Source organism: Mus caroli, chromosome 11, assembly GCF_900094665.2.
Source record: "Mus caroli chromosome 11, CAROLI_EIJ_v1.1, whole genome shotgun sequence".
Taxonomy (NCBI): Eukaryota; Metazoa; Chordata; class Mammalia; order Rodentia; family Muridae; genus Mus; species Mus caroli.
Window position 1 is genome coordinate 117383489 of NC_034580.1, and position 17860 is coordinate 117401348.

At 46.2% G+C, this 17860-nt stretch overlaps 1 protein-coding gene across 2 annotated transcripts in view; it reads left to right on the plus strand.

The window, feature by feature from the left end:
* The window catches only part of Tbcd (tubulin folding cofactor D), a 163172-nt gene that overhangs the window by 35584 nt on the left and 109728 nt on the right, over positions 1–17860 (plus strand). For both annotated transcript variants that reach the window (XM_021178456.2, XM_029483328.1), the window contains exons 8-13: positions 6684–6729; positions 7905–8037; positions 11136–11278; positions 13180–13240; positions 14173–14247; positions 17725–17819. In XM_021178456.2, coding sequence (XP_021034115.1) covers positions 6684–6729; positions 7905–8037; positions 11136–11278; positions 13180–13240; positions 14173–14247; positions 17725–17819 — 553 coding nt within the window. The remainder of the gene's footprint in view (positions 1–6683; positions 6730–7904; positions 8038–11135; positions 11279–13179; positions 13241–14172; positions 14248–17724; positions 17820–17860) is intronic.

Genomic DNA, 17860 nt, shown 5'->3' on the forward strand with positions numbered 1-17860 from the left:
AGGATGATTACTGGGAAACTCGTTTTGTTTGCACCTTGTGCTGGGCTAGTTTCTAGAACAACAGAAACAGACAGGGTTGCTCCTCCTGTGCCGAGAGGTGTTTTTCCCAAACTGTCGGTGCTGTAATTGCCTTGGTGCTGCCTGTGCTTTCTCAGAAATGCAGGTGGCTTTAGGTTGGTTCCTGTTTCATGTGTCCACCAAGGTGGGGTGTGTGTGTGTGTGTATGTATGAATCAGCGTGAACGTTCAAGTTCCTCTGAAGCTGAGAGATGCTCTCACTGATCAGCACTGGGAAGGGGAAGTGCTAAAAAGAAAGATTTTAAAAATGAATTATAGTCCAGGCTGGCTATAAACTTGTGGTCCTCCACAGGTTGTTGTGTTCCAGCCTCCTGAGTGTTGTGAAGATGCCTTTTATGTGAAAAATCAAAAGCCTATATTCATCTTTTTTTCCCCCAGGGGAAGGGTTCCCTTTCTTCATACTTTTTTCCTGTGTGCTTCATGGAGAGTTGCTGTCTTGCTGATTTTCTCTGAGAGTGTGCTCAGAACCTGTATTGCCTTAGAAATCAAGCCTGAAACTCCTAGAATGGGTCAGAGTGGACAGAATTGGTGCTGTACTCATGATGATACAGATTGTCATCCGGGCCATGCTGGTGGTTTGGTTTGTGATGGGGTGGTGGGGTTAGGGGACAGTGGGACGCAGACTGGACATTTGCAGGTGTGGGTGACTGCTACATGACTGGGTGCCTAGTGCCAGGGCGTCATCTACCCTCTGTGTCCACTTGGCCTGTTTTGCACATTGCCCCTCCATCTCCACCCCAAGCTGGGGTGCTGTAGTAGGGCAAGCTATGTTTATGTCTGAGGTCTTGTTTCTCTTTGGGCATGGCTTGTGTCTCACACATGGTGAGACTGCTCTCATTTACCCACTGGTTCAGGACCTGACTGTGTTTTGACACTTTCTGACCCCTACCAGTATGCTCCAGATTTCTGCTTGAGAGATGTTGGTAGTTTAAATGTGTGACTTATATGTATAATATATGATGTTTGGTGTGTTCCCTACCTACCCAACTTTATGTTCTCTTTTTCAAAACAAAACCAAAAACTTCCATAAAAACACAAAAATGGAAACCATTGCAAACAACAAGCAAAAGACCAGTAAGACAGGGAATCCCCAAACAAAGTGGGACGAAAAGCTCACACAAATCAACCAAACCCACTGAATTTGTTTTGTGTTGGTCAACACGATGGGCATGGGGGCCTGCCCTGGACTGCTGTTGATGTGCCCAGTGATACCTCACGGAGAAACTAAGTTTTTCTTTGTCAGAGTATCATTTGCAAATAGCCTCTTGGTTAGGGCTGGAACCACATGTCCACTTCCCCACTCGGCTGGGATCTTATTTGGATTGAACCTGTGCAGGCCTTGCATGTACTGCCCAAGTCTCTGTGCATTCATATGTGCATCAGCCCCGTGGTGCCTGGAAGACACTGACATCACTTCTGGCTCTTACGGTCTTTCCACATCTTCTTCCACATTGATCCTCGAGTTTCGAGGGGGAGGCATTTGGTAAAGACATCCCATTTAGGATCAACTACTCCAAAGTCTCTCTGCACATTGTCCAGTTGTGGGCCTCTCTGTTCATTCCCATCCACTGCAAGGTGCTATTCTGATGTGATTTGAGCAAGGCACAGATGAGTGTTAGAGCCCAGTGTGGCCCTAGGGAACAATTCCTAATTAGATCTTGCACAGAGAATGTGTGTTGGTATTCACATGGTAGGGAGCATTATAACCCAGATCTGCGTTTCATTCTCTGGGGAATATGTTTGAAAATAAGGGAGCTGTGCTTTAGAAAGGCTCAGTGTGGTGGGCACCGCTATCGTCCATTCTTCATAGATCGAGGGAAGGGAGATGAGGTCTGATCCTAACTGCTGTGGCAGTCTATCCAGCATATAGATGGAGAATGAGGAAGCTTACATAGTCTTCTTTATTTGTGTGTGTGTGTGTGTTTTCTGGGAATGAGTTCAGGACTTTGCACGTGGTAGGTAATCATTACCACTAACACATACATTTTTTTTTTTTTAAGATGCTTTAAAGCTGGGGATGGTATGACTGATGCCTGTAATTCCAGCATTCTGAAGGCTGAGGCAGGAGCAGTGTTAGAGATTTCTGGCTAGCCTGGCCAGTAGAGTGAGATCCTGTCTGAAAAAAATAAAAACAAAAACAAAAAATTAGAAAAAGACAAAACCAGGCAACATTTTACTACTTATGCCCTGGTTGAAAGGTCAAGCTCTCTCTGGTGTGACTGACCTCCTCAGGGCCGGGGTGCTGCCTTCCGGCTTTGCCCCCCAGCTGGCTAGTGTGCTGCCCTTGTGCTGCCTGGGTCTGCTTCTTCACACTTCTCTGCCACTCAGTAAGTTGACTTTGATCTTATGATTCCCCAGTTGGAATCTGTGGCCTTGCTTAACAACAACTTTGTCTCCGGATTCCTGCAAGAGGGACCTGGAACTTTTGTTTTTCCTGTCACCTGCCCTTACCCACTTATTCTGCCTTACCATGACATTGCACACTGTGGTTGGTAATGTATGTTTTCGTTTACCTTTTCAGTTAGGTGGTCAGATAGTCTTGAGTGTAACTGGCCTTCCTTTAGACCCTCAGGATCTGTTATTGTGAATACGGCCAAGGTCCTGCTCTGCTCTGCCATCCCCAAGTGACTGGAGAGTGTTTTGCCTTTGAGTTTACTTCCAGCATTTTCATTATGATCATCCTGTTGGATCTGAGCCGTGGCATGTGCTTGTCCTCCGTTCTTCCTTAGCCCCTAGCATAGGCTACGGGTACATTTCCCCTCTGAAACTTGTGCTTCTCCACCTGAGCTCCTGCTGTGTCTGGGCAGGTCCTTGCACACCTTTGTTATAAGCTGTCTGTTTCCAAAAGCTAGGGAGGCTTTTTGGAGTTAGACTTGGGGATAATAGTGGCTTCTGGAGGTGGCAGTCATGCCAGGAGTTGGTATCCCAGTTCAATGTTTTATTTTAGAATATTTTTAACCTTAGTAAACTAGTTTAATTAGCAGACTATACAAGTTGTCACAGAGTGTTCCAATTAGATATGTAATAATCAGTGTAGATATCAGACTTATTCTATCCTAACAAGTCAGAAAAGAAACAGAGTTTTCCCCAACATAATGTTTTTATTAATTATTTGGAAATTTCATATAATGCACCCTGAACACTTTTGCTTCCCATTCCTGTCAGGTCTGCTCTCCCATCCATGCACCCCCCCCCCCAAACAAACCAACCACCAAGTCCAATTTGTGTTGCCCATATACACATTGGAGCATGGTCAAACTCCCAGTGGCCAGCCCCTTAGAGAAAACCAGGGTCCACCTCCCAGAAGCCACCGACTGTGAAGAGCTACTTGTCAGCATTTCTGTCTTTTCAATAACTTCCTGCCTAGACTGCTTCTTTTTTTGTGGAGGTGGAAGGAGGTTGTCACAAAGCCTTCAGTGTCTCTCCTTCTCAGTTCTGAGTCTGCAGTGATCGATACCACTGCAGAAGAAGCCTCCCTGTCCATAGCAGCTGGAGGCAGCACGGATCATGGACACTGATATGGTCTCTGTTGTCAGCACTCATCAGGGGCATCAGCGTGGCCTCTGGCTGCAGCACGGATCACAGAAGTCTTTTGAGGAGACTTAATCCAGAAAATGAACCATTCCCATCTCTCTTATTTTAAAACTATTAAATTATGTGTATATGTGTATGTCTGTGTTTGTTGTCATATATCGCGCCTGTGGAGGCCAGAAAAGGAGTTGGATACCCTGGAGGTACGGGTGTGAGCCACCTGATGTGGCTGTTGGAAACTTAACCCAGTGGTCAAGTGACCGTCCCTCTAGCTTTCCTAGATGCCTTTTATAAGGGTCAGAATGAGAAGGCATTTTTTTTTTTTGAACAATTTGACTTTTATCAGAAAAATGATCGTGTGTTCTTATTTATTGTTATGTTAATCTGACACATCATATTAATGGATTATTGGATTCTAAGCCAGTCTTAAATTCTTTGCAGATGGGGAATAAGCCTCATTTTCTGGTGTAAAGTCCTTGTAATTTGTTGTTGGAGTCCGTTTTGATACCCATAGATGCTGGTTGTAATTTTTTGTCACAAGCCTGGCTATGTATTGGGGGACAGTCATTTGGCAAGCATTTTCTCAGCGTTTGGGTACAGTGTTATTTTTTTTTCCCCCTTGGATGTTAGCTAAAATTCAGCAGTGAAATCACTAGTTTTTCTACTAGGATTTGCTTGGTGGGAGGATTCTAAATAACAATTCCATTTTTTCCATGATACACTTCTATTCAGTTCTACTCATTTCTTTAGAAACAATGTTTATGTGTGTGAGTGTTTGCCTGTGTATGTGTCTGTATGTGTACCACATGCATGGAGTTCCCGTGGAGGTCTGAAGAGGGCAATGGAGCCTCTGGAACTTGAATTTTAGGTGGCTGTAAGCAGCCATGTGGGTGCTGAGAACTGAACATGGGTCCTTCACAAGTGCTCTTAACTGTTGAGCCCTCCTTTGTCCCCAAAAGTTCCTATCTCTTGGCCTATGCTAATTTCTTTTGAGAGGTTTGATCTGTTGCCCTAAAGGTCATGAAACTTCTACTGTCTGTAAGTCACCGTTCTCTGACATCCTCATGCTCTGATTTTGGACATTTATCTCCCTATACGCTGCTCTTTTCTTTTCTTTTTTTTTTTTTTCTTTGCTGTTTGTTTTTTGAGACAGGGTTTCTCTGTAGTCCTGGTTGTTCTGGAACTCTCTCTGTAGACCAGGCTGGCCTTGAACTTAGAGATCTGCCTTCCTCTGCCTCCAGAGTTCTGGGACTAAAGATGTGTGCGCATGGTTGCTCCTTGGATTTTGTCCTGCCTTGCTTTTCTAGCCAGGGTTTACTTTGCAGGGACGATGTGGTCCCTAGAGCCTGTGGGGGCAGGGTTCTGTGAACCTAAAGGATACACAGCAGTTTAGAGGTGAAAGGTGATTTTGCATGTGAAGTTTGACCTTAGTTTTTTTTTTTAACTTAATGTTTTTAATAATTATTTTGAAATTTCACATAATGCACCCCAGTCTCATTCACTTCCCAGTCCTCCCAGGTCCCCCAGTCTCCCACCGCTTACAACTCCCCAGTCCTCCCAGGTTCCCCAGTCCTCCCAGGTCCCCCAGCCTCCCACCCCTTATAACTCCCCAGTCCTCCCAGGTCCCTCCCCCAGCCTCCCACCCCTTACAATTTCCCCTTAAACAAAGTGGAAAAAAAGAATACCAAGTCCAGTTTGTGTTGCCCGTACACTCACTGGCGCTTGTTGACCGAACTTTTTAAAAGTGAAAAGTATCTAACTTCTGTATTTTCACCTATGAGCTTATGATCTGAGTCTGAACTAATTGAGTTCACAGTTTGCAAACCTGGACTGGCTTGGGGCTACCCAGCCTCTGTCCCAGAGGGTCAGGTTAGATGCCAGGCCATGCTCTCCTTTCTTACCCTGATGCCAGGCCAGCTCCGGTTACAGTGTGTAGTGTTTGGGTTGTGGTGGATTGTGTGTGTGTGTGTGTGTGTGTGTGTGTGTGTGTGTGTGTGTGAGCGTGTGAGAGCCCTCCCTTCTGCTCAGCTGCTTCTCTTCCCTGGCAGCTCAGTGTGGGGTAGGTCTAGTGAGTGGGAAGGTACAGAGCACCGATGGGGTCCTTATGGCCTGCCCAAACCAAAGCTTCACTTGGTGGCACCTCTCAGAGACCTCTCCAGGTTTATAAGGGAGCAGTGGTGGGGTTCAGAGAATTCTCTTTCTATAAACCCAAGTTCACTGATCATTTTGGGAATGACTTTCCAAACTATGACATGTGTTTTCCAAAGGGAGGACAGTGTTCTAGTGGAAGTGGAAGAGAACTACAAACAAACAAACATACATACACATATTTAACTTATATATAAATATGTAACCATATATATGTATTTATTTGTATGTATATGGTGTGTATGTATGTGAATATGGGTGCATGCTAGTCACAGTGCGTGTGTGGATGTCAAGATCAAATTCCAGGAGTTGAGAGAAGCATTGTTATAATTGAAGGAGGGCCAGTGTTCTATCGAGGACCAGTGTTTTAGTATGCTCGTGAGAGAGAATTAGTTCTAGTGAAGATCAGATAGTTTTTTGGCTGCTGCCCTCCAAATGCATTCATAGTACTGTGCACAGAGACTGCATGGTGTGCAGCCACCATCACGGTGAGGGAGAGCTTGGGAGGGACCAGATGCAGTGGTAAAGTGTGGCAGAGGGTGGAAGTCGGTTCTGTGAGGCCCTCCTCCTGGGTGGATTAAGGTAGTGGGCGAGAGAGAAGGAAAGACTTTTGTGGCTTCTCGGTTTTGTATGGATCCTTTGATCTGCAGCTCTTGATGAGACTTCCCACCCCTCTCCAGTTCAGTCTGCACTCTACGGGTTAGGGTCTAAGCTCCTCAGAGGTCAGACTCCATTGGTGTACTCTTGCTATGAAGGGACCTGAGGGAAGATCCCTGTCCTAGACTCTCCTCTGTTGTGAACTGAATCTTTCACCTGTGTGTTGGTGTGTATGCTCAGCAAAATTCTGGAAGAAGCAATGAATTTGTTCTGATAACGTGTGTGTTTTAAAGTTAGAAATGTATTTAAAACATGCTATTTTTTTTTCAGGCTCAAATATTTAAGCATGGGAAACGTGAAGACTGCCTTCCCTATGGTAAGATTCATTTGGAGGAGAGTGTTTGCACTGTGAGTTTGTGTGCACATAGTCAAGTGTGCTGCTCTCACATTTAACTCAAGCGTGTAGGAACCTGTAGCCTTGTGTGTTTGGACACTGTCGTCGTTCTTTGACTTCCTGCTTTGTGTTCTTTAATATAACTTTGATAGACTAGTCTACCTATATGAGATACAGGAAATTTCTGGGATCTGGGTTCTGCAGTGCTCCAGGTGCCCCGACTTAATCCTGGAGGGACCTGGAAACAGTGAGCATGTCCCTAGGTCGCCCAGGAGCCCACAGAAGCTGTGTTTTCCTGTTGCTTCACTCCTCCACATCACCCTGTCTCCTCTCACCCCTCCATTCTCTTTCATTCCCCTTCTTACCTCATCCCCTTAACCCGCCACCTCATTTCCTCCCCATCATCTCCTTCCCTCTGATTACTACATCCCTTGCAGTGCTTCACCTTCCTCCCCACCGCCTCTCCTTCCTCCTCCATCACTTTATATCCCCTTCTCATTACTTCATTCTCCCTTTATAGTGGGATTTCTTGGACCTGCCAGAGGAAGAATAATGAATAAGAGAATAGGCCTAGCTTAGGCTATTACCTAGCTAGCTCATCTAAATTAGCCTGACTATCCTAGTCCATGTCCCATCTGAGACCTAGCCCTATGCTCCCATCCTAGGTTTTTGTTGTCTCCAGAATGTCATTATTATACTCTTCTGCCCCACTTTAATCCCCTGAATGGCCTTTGTAGCCCAGGTCTCATCCAAGAGATCTCATTATGCTCCCCTGGGCTCAGTCTCTTGTCCCAGCATTGCCTCCATTCCAGCTCAGTGCTGACGGAGCAGTCCATGAATAAAGTACGCTCCAGAAGCTCTGGTTCACTTGAATGATCTCTTTTGTCCATACTCGCCCCTGTGCCTCTCAAGGCTTGTAGCAAGATGGCTTCCCCTGTGCTCTGGGCCTTTTCTGCTTTCTGCTGCATGGTGAAGACAGTAAGTAGGCTTCACTGTAGCTGTTCTTGGATGATAACCTGGGGAGAAAAGGGGTCTTGTGGCCAGGGCTCAGAGAGTCAGTGTGGTTTATCTGCCACCTACCTGGGGCCCGTGGGATCAGTGTGTTCAGGGATGCGTGCCACCTCCTGCCACGCCAAGTCGCGTGTTCTCCTCCGCAGCCAACACTGTGCTCCAGTGCCTCGACGGCTGCAGACTCCCCGAGAGCAGTCACACCTCACTGCGGAAGCTTGGTGTGAAGCTTGTCCAGAGACTGGGGCTGACTTTCCTGAAGCCAAAGGTGGCCACGTGGAGGTAAGTTAGGCATGGGGCTTGCATTTTTCTCAGGAGGAGGGGACAATGTGGACTGAACAGCACACATTGTCTTCCGTTTTCATTTTTCCTTTGCTGTCTGAGTATTTCTGGTTTCAAAGGGAGTGGTTTTCCCATTGGCCATTTTCTGGCTCAGTATCCTCAGTTAGAGTAGCTGAAGACAGAGTGGAGATGGAGAAGCTTGCTCTCCTGCCTCTCCCTAAGGTGCTGCTCATGCACCTGCAAGTGGTTGGTTCTGGCTCTTGAGGGAAAAGCTTTCTGTTTGGTTGTCTCTCAGAGAAAACATGGTTCACTGTTGAAGGTTTATTCAGAAACAGAAGTGTCTTTTCGAGCCGGGGGTGGTGGTGCACACCTTTTATCCCAGCACTCGGGAGGCAGAGGCAGGCAGATTTCTGAGTTTGAGGCCAGCCTGGTCTACAGAGTGAGTTCCAGGACAGCCAGGACTATACAGAGAAACCCTGTCTCGAAAAAAAACAAAAAATAAGTATCTTTTCTTGCTGGTGGACACAGACTCTTCTAATATCCTCGTAGTACAGTTGTTTTGTTTTGGTTTTTTGTTTTTTGCTTTTCCTTTTGAGACAGAGCCTTGCTGTGTAGCCCAGGGTAGCCTTGGATTTACACTCCTCCTGCCTCAGTCTTAGTGCTGAGATTCCAGGCATGTGCCATCATGTCTGGAAGCTGCTGCTGCTGTTGCTGCTGTTATTGCTATTAATGTTATTCTTGTGGTACTGTAGCTTAAACCCAGGGCTTTATGCAAGTGTTGTACCACTGAGATGCATTCAATTATCAATGTATGTGATTTGGGAAGAATTATTTAAGTTTAGTTAAAATGTTGTCCAGTGTGTAGTGAACTCCAAAGAAGTGTGCTATGATTTAGAGATGTCTTATTGAAGTATCCCTTACATGCACACTTCAGTCAAGGTGGTTCTGTAGGCGACATTCTAGTGATCTGTTCTCAAAACATCATGGAAATTTTCCAAAGAAACGAAACCGACAGGATGTGGACAGTGCAGATGGAAGCCGGTGAAACCCAAGACCTGGAGGGTGCAAGGCAGTCTGGAGACTCAGGAGACTGCTCTGGTCAGAGGCTGGCAGGTGGGAGGGGCAGCCTTCTGTTTTGCCCAGGCTATCAGCTGATTGGACAAGACTTGCCTGTACTAGAGCTGGTTTATGTGTTCAGAGGTGAACTCAGAGACATACCAGATGTGCTCAGTTAATGCTCGCAGGTACTAGGAACGTTAATTTAAGAAGGAAAAATAATTTAGTCTGTATTTTTTAATCACATATAGTAATGTAATTATTAATAGAATTAGGTTTTGGAAGGCATGCTGACATACTCTGGGAGGCAGGAGGAAAGTTCAAGGCTGGCCTCATCTTCATGGTGAATTCTAGGCCTACTAGGGCTACATAGGAAGACTCTGTTGATCAAAACAATCAATCCAAACCAAAACATGACTGAATTTTTGTTTTGTTTGAGACAGTCCCTCTATGTAGCCCTGGCTATCCTGGAACCTGCTTTGTAGCAGGCTAGCCTTGAACTCACAAAGTTTCCCCTGTCTCTGCCTTCCAAGTGCTGGGATCAAAGGGATGAGCATGGCTGGCTAATGATTGAATTTTAATTCACCCTCTTCCTATTTGTTTTCTCTTCCTCCCCCCCACCCCCATCCGCCCTTTCTTTCCCTCCCCTCTTAAGGGAATGGGTCTCATTTATGTAACCCAGACTGACCTTGAATTTGCTGTTCAGATGACCTTGAACTCCTGATTCTCCTGCCTGCATCTGAAGTGCTGGGATGATGGGCATGCATTACCATGACCAGTTCCCCTTTTTATCTCTTTTATTTTTAGGTTCTTGTTAGATCTCCTAGGCTACTTTCTACAGGTTTTCCCCATTGCAGGTGGTGCAGTTTGGTCCTCACAGGCTGTGAATGCTGGGTGCATCCACTTTCCTGTCTGCTCTTAGTTTTGTTAGTCAGTTTAATCTCAGTTCTTTCTCTGGGGTACAGCCGTCTTCTGTAGCACAGGTTTTGCTTCTCATGTGGATCTTAAGTGCCAGCTGGAGCTTTTGGTCTTCTGCTGGTCCCACTTGCCAGTGGCCCCTAAATCCCCTGAGCTCTGAGTTCTCCATGCAGCTTCCCCTTCATCGTCCTGGGCCCTATCCTGTACTTTCTCATTGTGGGGCTTACTCAGGTGCGAGGGAGACCATGTGTGAGTTCTGTGCTCTTTCTTAGTAGCTGCTGCCTTGCTAGTGACGTGTGTGTGTGTGTGTGTGTGTGTGTGTGTGTGTGTGTGTGTGTGTGTGTGTGTNCTTGCTAGTGACGTGTGTGTGTGTGTGTGTGTGTGTGTGTGTGTGTGTGTGTGTGTGTATGTGTGTGTGTATGTGTGTGTGTGTATAGCACTTCCAGTGTGGCTGCTTGCATTTTGGTGCTGTTCTTTCACTGCAGTCTTGACAGTGCCTATGGGGCAGCGGTGAAGGGAATGCACATGACTTGCTATTGGGGAGGGAAGCACCTTGTATTGGTCCTCATGGGGCTCGCCGCAGGGTAGAGAGCCAGGCAGAAGCTACCTGCTTCTTTTGAATTCCCTTTGGAGGTAAGCTTTGGTTACTGTGGCATGATGACTCTGAGGAGCGAGTTGCTAGGTCAAGGCTAGTGGTCAAGGCTTGGCTCCAGGTGGTGGTGCAGTGGTGACCATGAGCCACATTTTCATTGGCTATTCTTTTCTTGTTCCCAGGCAAGTGGGAGATCCCTGTTGCCTGGGCTGAGGCCAGAAAGCCAAGCAGGTGGAGAAGGCAGCTACTTGCTTGTGAATAAGGGTGAGGCCCTGGTTTCTTTCATGTGCACCTATAGTCAGGTGTTGCCATTGCCTTCTGCTATGAAGCTTTGTTGTAGAAGGCTCTTCAGAATCAGGGCCTGCATCTGACTTAGGTTGACTTTCTTTTGAGGTTTGTATGGATTGAGATTTTCGTAGGCATCATGTATGATTATTCTGAGGGATGCTAAGTTGATGACATCAGTTACCAAAAATTTTATTTTCAGGGCCAGGCTGAACCTACCAACTTGAGATGGTTTTGTTGTGCATAGGTATCAGCGTGGCTGTCGGTCTTTGGCTGCTAACCTGAAGCTCTGTGCCCCGGGTAAGAGTGACCAGAAGCTGCTGTCTGATAGTTTGACCTCTGATGGTGATGAAGACTATGATATCCCAGAGGGGGTGGAAACTGTGATAGGTAAGTGGAGCCTACAGCAGATCCATGCATGCCTCCCTCTGCAGTACAGTCTGGGCTTTCTCTCTGTTTTACCCTCCCTTTCTTCCTCTCCTGGTTATCTTCTGCTACATCACCTAGCATGTGGTCAGTGACTGACGTCATGGACACTTGGTCCAGCAGTGCCATCTCTCCACTGTCTCTTCACCCCTCCCCGTAGCCTATTGGACACCTGACCTTAAGTTTCTCTCCCTGGGTGACCTCAGGTACATGGACTTGAACCATGGGACCATGGTTCTCTGCCTCCTCCATATTCTTGTCTTGTCCAAGCATGCTTTCCTCGGGCATCATCTCAGACCACTTTAGGTGTCCATACTGATGAGGAATCTTGACCCAGTGTCTGTTCCCAGCAGCCCTTTACTGTGCCCACCCTCAGGTTCCCTCGCTCTTCCTGCTTTCTTGCCTCGTGCTGGATGAAGTGTGATCCCAACTGGGAGGCACAAAGCCAGCGGCCATGTCTCTTGCTGTGTTCAGTCCACTCGTGCTTTCCCCGCAGACTTGTCTGTACCTGCTGTCTCCACAATCTCCTTGACCACAATGCTGTTGCTTATGTGTCCAGCACTCCCCATACATTTGGTCTTTTCTTTGAGCCTTCCTGGGATTCTCTTCCTTGGCTGCTGTGTGCTGCATGCATCCTGAGTGGCTCTAAGCCACCTTGCATTCCATGGGCCCAGGCTTAGTTCTCTGCTCCTTTTCTCTTGTCACCTACTTGCCTTAGGCCTGTTGCTTTACACTCGCGGGTCTGCTGACTTGTCTCTTCCCACCCCAACCGTGTTAGCTATTTATCTTTGTCAGTTCTTCTGGGGTTTGCCCTCTGGTCAGCATTGGTACCATCCTGGGCTTGCAGGGATGTGTGACTCGGGATAACCTTCTGACTGTCTCTGTGCTGGTCTCCCTAATTCTCATTTTTCTCTGTGGAGGCCTCCTCAGATGTTTGTTTCCTTTGACCTCCCCTTCTATTGGCTCACAGAGGCCTTTACCTGAGGAGGCATCTGTTCCCTGCTGATTGTCCTATTGGGTTGGCTCCACTTGTTAGAAAGTGGCAGAAATGTCCTTTTCTGTGATTAAAAACAGTCATTGTAAATAAATTTAAGGTCCAAGATTGAAGAGATAGCTCAGCTGTTTAGAACACTTGCTGGTTTGGTTCCCAGCACCTATAAAATAGCTCACAGTCATCTGTAACTCAGGTTCCAGGGGATCTGACCCCTCTTTTGACTTCTGCAGGTACCAGTCATGCACAGGTACATATACACACATGCAGGCAGTATGCTCATACACGTGGGGTTAACATTTAAAATACAAGTAAGACCTCTTGGGAATGCAAGATGGCTCAGAGGGTAAAGGGACCAAACTTGACAACTCAGGCTTCTTTCCTGGAATTTACATGGTAGCAGGGGAGAGCCAGTTCCTAGAAGTTGTCCTCTTGTCTCCACATTCATGCAGTGGCATGCACACATCATACCCATTCCTCCACCAATGTGAAAAACAATACAAATAAAGACTCTTATTTTAAAGGGTCTCACTGTATAGCTCTGGCTGGCCTGGAACTCTCTGTAGATCAGGCTGGCCTCGAACTCAATTGAAATCTGCTTGCCTTTGCCTCCTGAGTGCTGGGATTTCCAAAGTGCCTTTGAGGAAGTCCTCCTGCCTCAGCTTCTCAGGCACTGAGGTTACAGGCATGTGTAACCTATAGCTGGCTAAAATTAAGATTTCTTAGCACAGTGTATTCTTTGTAATCCATAGAATAGATGATTCCAAGTGTATTCCTACATAAAGAAGTGTAGGACTGTTGGGATAGTTTATATATAAGCAAGAGGATTAAGATTTTATATAGGCTGATGGTTCTTGTGTCCTGTTTCTTGCAGAGCAGCTACTGGTTGGGTTGAAGGACAAGGACACTGTGGTGCGGTGGTCTGCAGCGAAAGGGTACGTATGGACGCCCTACATGCTGAGTGCCAGAGGCAACGGGCAGGTGTGTCTCCGTCAGTGTTGATTCCTTAAAGTCTTCATTCCGTAAAAAAACTTTACCTGGGTTTTGATAGTTGTAAATACTATGTAGATCTTCAAATGATAGAACTATTGTTTTATATAATGTCCATTTAAAGATAACTATTGGCTATATACATGCCTTTAATCCCAGCCCTTGGGAGGCAGAGGTAGACAGATGAATATGAGTTCAAGACCAGCTGAATCTATGTAGGAAGTTCCAGGCCAGCAGAGCTACATGGTGGGATCCTGCCTCAAAACCAAAATTTAAAAAAAAAAATTTACTGAGGTTAAATTTTAGGCTTCCTAAAGTGGTATGAGGCCAATTATTAGTAGAAGTTGAGGAATACAAATTAGATGTTGAGGTTGTTGAAGAGACTCTGTGGGAGCTGTGAAGTGAGGCAGTGCATTTTCTTGCTCACAGTTGCTCTGGCATCACCATGTAAAGCTCCCTAGAAGCTGAAGAGAGCTGCCACGGGGACTTGTATTTATGCCAACCAAGTCTGTCCTGCTGGGAGGGATAGACTGACACATGCACAGTGAGACAGGCCTGACTTCAGGCCTCTGGCTTCCCTCTGTGCAGAGCCTGGGCTATCCTTTGTGGAAGTGGGACAGTCTAGGTAGGTAGGGGCCAAGGTTGGAGATTGCAGCATTTATCTAGAAGTACTCGTGGGCTCTTAACACTGATGGGCTCAGTGTCCATGTTACTGTGCAGAAAAGTGACCACGTACCCTGTTCACATGTCCAAGGAGTCCCCTTCCCCATCCTGGGCACTGCTTGGCAGTATTCGAGTCTTGCCCTACTCTGGGTTAATAGGAAACTTACTCAAGGTGGTCCTGTGCAGCTGATGGAGTCTTGCTTCTCTTTTTCAGAATTGGTAGGATGGCTGGAAGGCTTCCCAGAGAGCTGGCTGATGATGTAGTGGGGTCTGTGTTGGACTGTTTCAGGTGGGTTATCACTCTCAAAGGCAAGCCTGCAGGTTTTTGTTCTTCTGTATTATTATATATGCTTTCAATTGAGATATTTATTAGAACCCTAAAGCCTATTTTTTCCTTGTTAAGTTAAACTTGACAATTGCAATGATGTTGTTTCAACATCATTATATATCTAAAACCTTTAGACAGAGATGAAGCCTTTGCAAATGTAGGTCTTCATCTTCAAGTGAAGGCTTTGGGCCTGAACTGTGAGGGGGCAGAGCTTCTTAAAATGAGGGAATTTTCTGGATGCATGCCTCATATTGCTACTAGCCCCAGTGGCTACTGAGACTCTTGAGTGACTGAGGCCTGGATTTGGAGTTGTATTGTAATGAACTGAAGTTTCTTGACATTCTGAGTGTATGGGGCAAATGGCATGTGTGTATGATGGCATGTGGGTAGGTGTGGTCCTGGGGCCATAGACTGGTATTGTGGACTCATAGACAGGAACCTTGGTCTTGTTTCCTTCCCAGTGATTGTCCCTCTGGGTGTAATGGTTTCTTAGAGGGTTGAGGAGGGCATATGCCTTATCCTACAGTCAGGTTGCATGGCCATTTATTGGCTGTGCTGTTCTGGGCCTGCTATTCTGTGTGGCTGTGACTGTCTGGCAGGAAGTCTGTTATCAGCACTTTGAGCCCTCCAGCACTTGTCCTTGTGACTTTAGAGATGGCCTACCAACAACCCAGAGTACACTTCCTTTTGAACTGGGCCTTTCATTTTGCCTCAGGCTGCTTAGTGACAGTTTGCAGTTTAGAGACTGTTTTCCAGTGGTGGCAATATATAGTGGAAGTACTAGCAGAAAACATCCTTGTTGGGACTGCTTTGTGGAGTGTGATGAGAAGACACCGTGTATAGCTGCTTTTCTCAAGGTTCTGCAGATTTGTTTCAGGCCTTGTCCCTGGGCTCCCCCTGGAGTCATGGGATGGATGGGCTCCTGCTCTCCCTGGGCTTTGTGCTGCCAGATTTAGGAAGGGCTGGGATTCCATCATTGTCAGCCTTCCCTGAGTGTCAAGCACTGTTTTTTCCATCCCCCAGAGGGCATTTCTGCACATTCCCTCTGGTCACTTAGAACTTTTTTCCAGGTGCCCCCCTCTCCCAACTTTTTTCTACATTTTCTTTCCTCTAGTTTCTCTGGCATCCTGAGCCCATTCTCTTTGGAGTGTTGTGGGGTTCTAGTGTATACAGCTTCTCCAGACTGTGTTTTTTTCTCCTGGCTTGTAGTCTTGGTTTAATGTTGGACCCTGGCTCATTCAACCTTCTTATGGGTCTGCTGTTTTAATAGATGGCAGATACTAAAGCGTGTCCTGTTTTTGTGCCTGTGTTCTGGAGAGAGGAAAAGGTATTACATCCTTAGCCCAGCATGGAGCAAGCATGCTGATGGGAGGGAGGGTCAAGGCGTTGGGTCTGTGTGGAGGCCTGAGTCTCGCAGCCTCTTCTGCAGCCCAATGATGGCATCTCCAGCATTCTGTGCTTTTTCTCTCTGGATTCCTAAGCTTGGGAGCCTAGGCTTAGATGTGAGATAATGGCTTGCTCTTAGCACTCGGCCACAGTTTCTTACTATGCCCCTGTTGTATCGAAGGATGGGCTTTGTCAGACATGAGTCTGGAGTGGATGATAGCAGCTTTTCAGGCCTGCCTGCCTGAAGCCATAGTGACACTTTTGTACTTTAGAAATGATATATTTGAGTTAACATTATGTTGATACTGTATCAAGTTCACTATGACGATGAATCTTCATGAAAAGTACGAGGAAGCATCTCTCTCCATTTGAAACCCTGAAGGACATAAAGATTTAGAAGTGGAAAAAGAGAATATTTGGAACTGGAACCAGATACCAGCATTTGAGCAGTAGAGGTAGGAGGATCAGAGTTCAAGGCCAGTCAAGGCTACATAGTGAGCATAGTGAACTTGAGGCCAGCCTGGGCTACAGGAGACTCTGTCTTAACTAATAAAACAAACCCTCCAAGATTTGAAGTGATCACATAGCCTCTGAGCAGACACCTGCTAAGACATCTGGCACTTTCAAAAATTGTAATTATGAGTGAGTCATACAAATTGTGGTGAGTGGGAGGACAGCTGTATCTGACACGAAGGCCCGTGCTGTCCATCTTGAATACATTAGTAACTTCTTCTCTCTTAATAGTTTGTGTGCTTTTGGCCATACAGTTTAGTGCTGATTTTCCTACACATTTCTTTACTGTTAAATGAACTCAGCCAGAATAGGTAAAAGCCTGTCATTTGATTTTGCTTTTCTGTGATGTGCATTTCCATGTTTATGTTGGCAACAAAATACAGAAACCTCAGAGCAGCTCTGACCAGTCTGAGAACAGTCACTCACATTGTAATAACCGTAGGCCACACCCTGAAGAGAACTTTTGAGTACACAGGCACATTGATTTCAAATATAAAGTGTTACTTGTGAGACCCAATTTAGTTGGGTGCAAAATTGGTTTTTTGTAGTCTTGGTTACTTGGAAGGATTACTTGAGCCTGCAAGTTTACAATCAGCCTGGGAACATAGCCAAACCTGACACCTCCATGCCTTTGAAAAAGATGTTCTCTCTCTCTCTCTCTCTCTCTCTCTCTCTCTCTCCCTCTCCCTCCCTCTTTCTTTTTTAATTCCTTCCTTCCTTCCTTCCTTCCTTCCTTCCTTCCTTCCTTCCTTCCTTCCTTCCTCTCTTTCTTTCAATGAGATCTCATGTGTCTTAGCAGTCTAGGCTTAAACTTCTTCCCTTCCTGGAGGCACATGGCACAGTGGCCATCTTATTTTATCAGTTTTGTAATCTTGAATGTTGAGCATTCAAGTAACAGTGGGTGTCATTTAAAGGCATCCACCTGTTTCTTTTCTATTAATGTCCTCTGAGTGGGGTGGAATCTCTGTTGAGTCTCTGCTGTCTGATGAGAGTAGGCTGAGGTTGCAGCATTGTGGTCATGGTGGCAGGACACCATCTCAGGCTGGTGACTTGGTTTGATGTTGTAGATGGTTGAATGTCTCTGGGCTGGTCTTTTAAAATTGTTTTTACACATTCACTTTACATCCCACTCACTGCCCGCTCCCAGTCACACCCCCCCCCAATCCTTCCCCATCCCCTTTTCCCTTCTCCTCTGAGCAGGTGGGGGCCTACCCTGGGTTCCCCTCACTCAGACACTCTCAGTCTCTGTGAGGCTAGGTGCATCCTCTCCCACTGAGGCCAGACAAGGCAGCCCAGCTAGAAGAACGTATCCTCTGGACTGGTTTTGCATTGACCCAAGTCTTTTCACTATTATTAGGTGTTGTAATGTGTAGTATTGATGTGGTAGTTATGTTCAATTAGGTTAGAGTGTCTTATTTGTCTAGCCAAGAAGTAATGTAGTTTTAGCAAGGCTTTTGGGCCCAGAATATGGACCAACTTGTGTTTCTTACAAAATTGTGAGTTTTAAACTTGGAGTTGACTTTAGAACTCTGGTTTCAGTTTTCAGGAGACGGATAAGGCATGGCATGGTGGATGTCTGGCATTGGCAGAGCTGGGTAGACGAGGCCTGTTGCTACCATCCAGACTCTCAGAGGGTAAGTAACCAAACCGTGTGAATCTGCATCCTTAGGGCTGC